Source organism: Echinops telfairi, unplaced genomic scaffold (assembly GCF_000313985.2).
Source record: "Echinops telfairi isolate 266 unplaced genomic scaffold, ASM31398v2 ScPeMD7_3533;HRSCAF=4204_0, whole genome shotgun sequence".
Lineage (NCBI taxonomy): Eukaryota > Metazoa > Chordata > Mammalia > Afrosoricida > Tenrecidae > Echinops > Echinops telfairi.
The window spans coordinates 2,555,931-2,563,548 of record NW_022107431.1 but is presented as its reverse complement, the minus strand read 5'-3'; the positions used below and the strand labels follow the sequence as shown (position 1 = coordinate 2,563,548).

Genomic DNA, 7,618 nt, shown 5'->3' with positions numbered 1-7,618 from the left:
TCTTGACCTGCTGTTGCTGGGAGCAGCAGGGAGGAGGATGTGGGCATCGTGCCGGCCCGCTCTTGGTGGCACTGCCTGAGGGGTCAGCGCGTCCCGGGGGACCCTGGTCTTGTGACCCGAGAGCCATCACAGACGTCCAGCACCAGGGGGCTGCTTCCAGGTTGTCTGTATGGCCCCCACCCTAGGCCACGGCCAGAGAGGCCCACGTGTCACGGAAGCATCTTTAGGGGCGAGGCCGTCAGCGTGCTGACCAATGTAGACGGATACGGAATCACATGGACGTAAGAAGTGCTTAAAGCATTTATTGTCCTCCAGGTGCAGCGTCCAGCACACACCCACCGCCGCTGCGGGACACAGGGTTGGTCAGAGCACAGGGACGGGTGTGGTGGTGCTGGGGAGGGGCGCTAACGGCTGTCTCACTATCGCTGAGGAAAACCAGCCGTTTCCGGCTCGGTAGGGACACTGCCCCCACGTGGGTTTTTCACTGAGTGAACTCTAAGAGCGGAAGCTCACACGTCACCCGGTTCCCCCACCGTGGGGGTGGCTTCGAGACTTGCATGAGCTGCTCTGAGAGGAGAAGGGAAGTTTCCATCCAAGGCCGAGGCAGCAGGGAGTGGGGTGAGGGGCACACAGCTCGGGACAGCACCCGGGTGGCACAGAAGCACCCAGAGAGCATCCCTCGGTGGGGCGGGTGTCGGTGTGCTGTGTCCGTGGCGGCGGGGATGGGGCTAAGTCGAGGTCTTCTTGCTTAACCTAGAAGGAACAGTGAGGTCAGGAGGGCGTGCCCGCAGCAGGTCCAACCGTGGGGCGGCAGCGTCCAGTGGGTGACCGTGCATTTCTCAAGGGGCTGCCCCAGCGCCCAGCGCCTGCAGCTCCACCTCGGGGTTCTGTGCTGCATCAAGCCTGTCCACCGCTCACCCCCCTCCCCCTGGCATCTGCTCACTCGTATCTGATGAGCCGGCTGCCCTGGATGAGCTGGGCCACCTCGTTGGTGGCATGGCAGACGAACAGGAGCCAGTTCCGAGGCTGCACCTTGTAGGCGAACCTCATGAAGGTCAGCGAGTAACAGCACAGCGCTGCAGGACAGAGCAGGCAGTGAGGCCATGGGGAGCCCACCCAGAGCCTGCTCTGCAGAGCCTCCAAGACAGGGCCCTAGGCAACAGGTCAAGCTTGGACGGGCACATGAACAAGAGGCCAGGCACCCCCTAGTGCTACAGTGGCCGGGCACCCCTGCCAGTCTGAACCCCACCAGCAGTGTGACTAGCAGCTTTACACTGGAGTGAGCCCACCCATGGCCCTTCCTGGGCTTCCTGGAGCCCCTGGCTATATGTATGTATGTATGTATTGCAAGTTGACTATTTATTTAAAAATAAATTTCAAAAACCTCTATTTACACTACAGTAAGACTGGGATGTGCAAACAACAGGAGGAGGCAAGCTTGTCCTGCGGTGGGACGTCCACCTGATGATGTGGGGCACCTACCAGCCGAGCAGGCCACAGCAGGACCTTCGGTTAACACTGAGCTCCGTGTGGCCTCTCAAGCTCGGGGCGGGGAGGCCAGGTCAGGGCGCTGGGCTGGGGCCTGGGCAGAGAAAGAGCTCACTTCACAAGCCAGCAGGCCTCTAGCTAGCTTGACTCCCCAGGCGGTCACTTGGAAGTGACCTGAAGGCTCTTCCCAGTCCAAGGTGGCTTCACGGAAAGAGGGGGAGGGGGAGAGAGGCCCAAAGATCGAAATCCTCTTCTTAAACAAAAAGCAACAACCACACAGAAACTGAATAAGGAGTGATTAGCCAAAAAAAAAATGGAGGGAGCTGGCTGGAGGGAACCTGGTCTAGGCCTTGCCAGGCTGTGCCCAGATTCCTCTAATACCCACAGGTACCCATTCCACAAAGGGCTTAAGGTCTAGTGTTGGTGAGACTCCAGAGTCAACAGAGGGACACTTTCCGTGAGAAAGCTCAGGCACCACCTTCAAGTAGGAAGGGGCCTCTTTCCTCTCGTAGGTACTCGGGTCAGTCCCCACAGGGGCCCACGAACACTGACTCCTGCAGTGCAGCACCTGCTGAGGGGACCAGCCATGCTCACCCGGAAGCACATCCGCCCACTGCAGCCGCACCGCACCTGGATGGGAGTGACTGCGGGGGCGGGGTGGGGGACGGACACACGGACGGACGGGGGACGACACACCCCTTGGCTGCCCCAGGACCAGGCCTGTGACCAGTCTGAGCAGCTAACAGCCATACCGAATGTCATTCGCCCGCTGATGATCTCTGGAGATTTTTTCATGTCGTTGATGGCGGCAATGGGAAGGCCCCAGTTGGCCACAGGTCCCCAGAAGTGCTGTAGAGAGAGTAGCCCAGGACACACAGCAGGGAGGGAGAGCATTAGGTGGCTGTGGGATGGCTGAGCCTCAGACACCTGCTGGACAGCTGGGGGGAAGTTAGAAGGCACGGGGCCTCAGGCACTGCACTGCCAGGTACTGACTACGAATCTGCGGACATGGACGCTTTTCCCAGGTCCCTGCGACTTATCAGAACGCCTGGGAGTCAGCTCTGGAGTCCCTACATCCGATATCTGGGTTCAAACCCCACAACGGTGTCTCATCCAACCCATGGGCTATTGGATCAGAACTGAGACAATGGCAGTGGGGCCACCTGTCCAGATGAGATGAGATTAACTTCTCAAAGGAGCCAGAGCCCTGTAACATCAACCTCCATAGAACTAATCTCCACAGGCTTGTTTACTTCAGCCCAGCCTGGCCTCTTCTCCAAAGCATCAGGGAGATTTATCAACATCTCCTAAAATGCAGGGCAGACACGGAATGTTTCTGAAGAGGGCGTCAAGCAAGGAAAAAATGCGTTTTCAGTTCACATGAACGATACTGAGGAGCCTCAGTGGTGTAGCGGTCTACAGATACACTGAGCTGCTAGCCAGATGGTCAGCAGGTCAAACCCACAGCCACTCCATGGGGCATGATGAGGCTGTCTGCTCCTGTGAAGAGCTGAAGCCTTGGAAACTCACAGGGGCAGTTCTACTGATCTACAGGGTCAGACTCACCGTGGCGGCACAGAGAAGGGTTCTGCTAGGAGCTATTCTGACCAGAGAGCCTGCAACTCTATTCCTGGGGCCCAGATACTAAGAAACGAGGGTTGGAAACGACCTTTGAAGTTACAGCAAGAACATGAGAAGTTCGACAGGGTTTCACTCCACACCACGGCCATGGCCGCCTGGGGAGCTGGCCAGGCCACAGAGCCGGGTGTCAGGTGGTGATGGGTGTCGGGGAGGTGGTGGGAAGGTCCGGGCCATGGACTGGGCACCCTCCCTTCTTACTTGGCTTTAGGGCAAGAGAAGTGTGCAGAGAGGACAGAGTGGGCAGAGAGGGTACCACTCACTCGCGTCTTACCGTGCTGCTCACGACAGGTTACCGGCGGCCACACAGGGGACATGGAAGGAAAAAGAGTAGATCAGATGCTGCCGGCGGCTCCTGGATGCCAGGCCATGCCCCGCCCCTAGCCCCTGCTCCCCACCCCTACCCCTGTTCCCACCCGGCTGGTCAGGGGCCTCCTGAGATTCCAGCATGACTGAGTGACACCTGACCGCACGGACTGAAAGTACGACTTTGTTTAGAGTAAGACAAACCTTAGAACGCCACAGGAACTGCGGGAGCAAGGTGAGGGGGAGGCACTGAACCGCCCTGGGAACTAATTTCTCCAGAACAAACGGCGGGCAGTTCACCCCAGCACCCTGGACACAACCTTGCAGGGTCCCCAGATGTGGCCACCCTGCTGGGCCACCCACGGGGGGCAGAGGCAGGGCCATGAGACAATGCCGGCCACACGGGATCACATACGGAACCCCCACATGCACAAGTGCCAAGGTGAGAACCAAACAGCAGAAATTCACCCAGGTACCAACTCAGTTTACCACAGGGTCCTGGCCCTGGAGTGACTGGGCTCCGTCCGTCCATCCATAGCCACACTGAGAGGAGCGCTGGCAGGTATGCTGGGTCCCACCAGCAGCAGGCCGGGGCGAAGCTCGCCCGCCCGCGCTCGGTACAGTGTTATACACACGCTAAGTACAGATGACACGCAGGTCAGCGGTCACTCTGAACACTAGATGCCACTTTAGTGCTGGAGGCCTATGTGGCCCAGGTGTCCTTCGAGGACACTGGGCAGGGCAGGCAGCCTCAAGACGGACCTTCCAAAGCCTGGGGGCCTGGGGGTGGGGCTGGCCCCACGTGCTCAGGGCAGCTGCGTGCCTGCTCCTCCTCCTCGCTCCTGCTCCCAGCAGTCTGCACCCCACACCCAGCCCTTCTTGGTGCTCAGCTGCCTGTGGCCTGGCCTCTGCAGGGCAGGGCCTGAGGAGCAGTGGGCTCTCCATGTTCTGCAGATGGACACACTGCCCCACACAGCAAGCGCAGGGTCTGGATGGACAGAAAGACCCTGCAGAGGGCCCGCCAAGAGGAAAGATGAATGGACGGAGGGACGGAGAAAGTCTACAGAGTGCCCGCCCAGAGGAAAGACGGACAGATGGAAGGGCATTTGGCCAGAGCCTGCAGAGGGCCCGCCGGGAGAACGGATGAACAGGCAAGCCTGGTTGAGCCCACAGAGCCACAGTTCTCAGACCAGTGAGCTGTTTGAGAGTCAGCTAAATCTGGGGCAGCAGTAACCAGGCCCCATGAGCGTGACAGTGAACGCTCTTACTTCTGGAACGGCACCTTCTGTTGCCAGGTACAGTTTAAGCCAGGGGTGCTCACACTGTCAGCATGCGAGCTACTTATCAAATGATGAAGTCCAAATCATCTACCAACTACAAAAAGGCAAAACACATTTATTTCATTTATTAAATTTATTCATAAATGCATTGGGAATTATTTATATGTACAATGTATGTTTATGTATTTTGCATAACCGCATGAGTCCATATTGCACAACACTACACAATTAACTATGTACATTTCTTGTCATGACCTGAGTTTACTCTGACGACTTGCACTGAATGGAATGAGCCAGGGATGCATAGTCCGGAGAGCAGCTGCTGACAGCCAGCCTCAAGCAAATTCCCAAATGATCATCAGGCACGGTGGAACGGTACTTGGACTTAATGGTCTTTATGTGGGAAAAGGCTGACTCACATAAATAAGTAGAGCGAATCATGCAGCCAAGGAGCACATTTTCCCACGTTTGGGTACTTTCCCTCTGCGAGTAAGTTGCAGAACTGTTCATGCGCTCTGGACTGCAGCTGAATGTTGGCTTGTAGTGTCAAAATCTCCCATTCCGTATGAGGGTGAAACGTTTTTGTCTTCTCAGCTGGTCCAGCTCCCCCACTCATTTTAATTCCCTTTCTTACTTTTAAAAGAAAAAAACCAAGGTCTAAAAATCGGCGATAACTTAGCTTGTCGGTTTTGCTGCACTTCGTGCAGTTGTTTTCCCATGCGTTTGACATCTAAGACTGCATCTGATTGGCTGCTTTGTATATCAATTAAGTGATAGGGCTGATGATAGGCTTACGGCTGGTTTTTAAGGCCATGTGATCTACCCACACTACATTTGTGATTGACTAGTACATTGCAATCGACGTACTGAGCACCCCTGGTTTAAGCAGCTTGTTTGGTTAAGACAAAATTATAAAGTTGACCTAATGAGAGTGTTACTGATTCCCCTCCAAGACCTGCACGGCCTCTCCCAGCACCTGGATGAGGAGGTCCAGCGCTCGTCCCTTGCGTCATAGGTGGTGTGTAGTGTACAGCGCTAACAGCACATTGTGACACATTCCTGAAGCCAGAGAGACGAGGGAGGACGTGGGGAGGCCAGGCAGAGGGCTGGGCAGACCAGCCAGTGCAGGCTGCCATGTGCAGCATGGACAGACCCCAATAAAGCCCCTCCACCAACTCGGGGCCAGATATGACCATCTCTGCATGCCCACAGCAGGGATCCCCCCTTCCACAGGAGGGACTGTACCGCCCCACGTGTGCTCAGAGAAACAACGTTGACCCCTCACTGTGATGCCTTCCATGAGCGCACCAGTGTAGCATCTCAGCTCCCTGAGAACACAGCAGCCCGGTGCTGCCCTGGCACCTGCAGTCTGAGAGCTGGCTTCCCACAGATACCAGTGGGCGGGCAGCCAGGTTTAGGTTGACTGGTTTTTGATCTGTGTGAGTGTATGTGTATGCCTGTGTGCATGTGTGTCTGGGGTGGGGCGCCCTCTCATGTGCTCTTGCGGAGAGGGAGAGCTGAAGAAACGGGGGCAGTGATGGGCGACCAGGGTTCCTGCCCGGCAGTCGACAAGCTACAGCTGCTGACCCAAAGGCTGCAGGTTTCATGTCCACGCAGAGATGCCTTGGACGAAAGGCGCGGTGACTGATCCCCTAGTAGCTAGCTGCCTAGAAGCGATGGGCCGGGGGCACCACCATCGGAGTCCGGCCTGCAGCACTGGGTTTGGGGAACATGGGATACCAGTAGTTTACGCAGCAAATCCTTACTCCTGAAATAGCGGCCACAGGTAGTCCCCTGGAGCCCCTTCCAGCCAAACAGCAGAATCAGGCAGTGAGCCATGGGAGGCTGGTCAGCCAGAGCATCCCTGATGGCCGCAGGCAGAGGGGGCAGGAAAGAAGGCACCCGGGGACGGGGACCAGGCAGGAAGTGGGACCGCAGCCACGGTCCCAAAGGTTCTGTTCACAGAGCAAGTGGGACTCGTCAGGCCACAGCCCTCTGTGGTGGCCACCCCAGAGGGTGGTCTTGGTGCTGGGCGTTGTCCCTGCCCTGTGACAGGGTTCCTTGGTGGCCATCTTCATCAAGAAGTCCTGACCAGGCCTGTGGGTCATTGCCTCGCGCCGATCAGTGCAGAGCGGTGACAGGTGAAAGCAGAGGACTGCTGTTCCCTGCGGAGGCTTCGACCTCTGCCTGCTCACAAACGGGGCAGCCGGATCCGCAGGGGGAGGCTTCCCCACACAAGCCAGGTATGAGGGGTCCCCCTGGGGCTGCCTGCCGAGGTGACCATGGACATACTCCCTCCCTTCCCTGCTCCTGTTGAGGGGTCCAACACAGCGACCCCTCGTATGAGAGAATGAAGCACTGCCCACCTTGCCCGTGCCCAGTGGTCCCGTTTGAGCCTATCTCTCACTTAGAGCGGATTCCGCCCGTCAACTCCCAGGGCAGGGCCTCCACACAGTAAAGGTATCTACAGTCACCCTTAGAGAGCCAAGGGCCAGGCTGGGTCCCTGTGCCCTCCTGCGAGGAGCCCACCCCCAGAACCACCAGACTCTGAGACCCTGGCCCTGGCCGGCTCCTTTCCCTGAGGGAACAGGTCCCTCCACTGGCAGGTGCTGCTCGACCAGCTGCCACCCGGGGCCAGCCACCCACCATTCGAAGGCAGCGCCCTCGCATAGCTTCCCCTACACCTCTGCAGCAAAGACCGCACTCAGTCTGGCCCTTCAACTCTGCCTTCCGGAAACAACCCAACGCCCTGGCGGCGCAGTGGGCTAAGTGCTGGCGGTCAACACAAAGAGAGCCCACAAGCAGCCCTCGTGCACACAGATGCGGCAGTCTGCTGTCCATTCACCGACTCAGCAGCCTCTGGTGGGCTCCGTCTGCCTTACAGGCTCTTCTTGAATGGGCTCAAG

The 7,618-nt window shown here is 57.7% G+C and overlaps 1 protein-coding gene across 1 annotated transcript; it reads right to left on the bottom strand.

Moving 5' to 3' along the window:
- Positions 1–286: 286 nt before the first annotated feature.
- Positions 287–2,337, bottom strand: MPC1 (mitochondrial pyruvate carrier 1). The gene is made up of 3 exons (XM_004702085.2): positions 2,241–2,337; positions 944–1,076; positions 287–753 (listed from the first exon to the last, which is right to left on the bottom strand). Exons 1-3 carry the CDS (start codon positions 2,281–2,283, stop codon positions 729–731), a joined length of 201 nt encoding a protein of 66 aa, XP_004702142.2. The 5' UTR covers positions 2,284–2,337; the 3' UTR covers positions 287–728.
- Between the last annotated feature and the right edge of the window lie 5,281 nt (positions 2,338–7,618).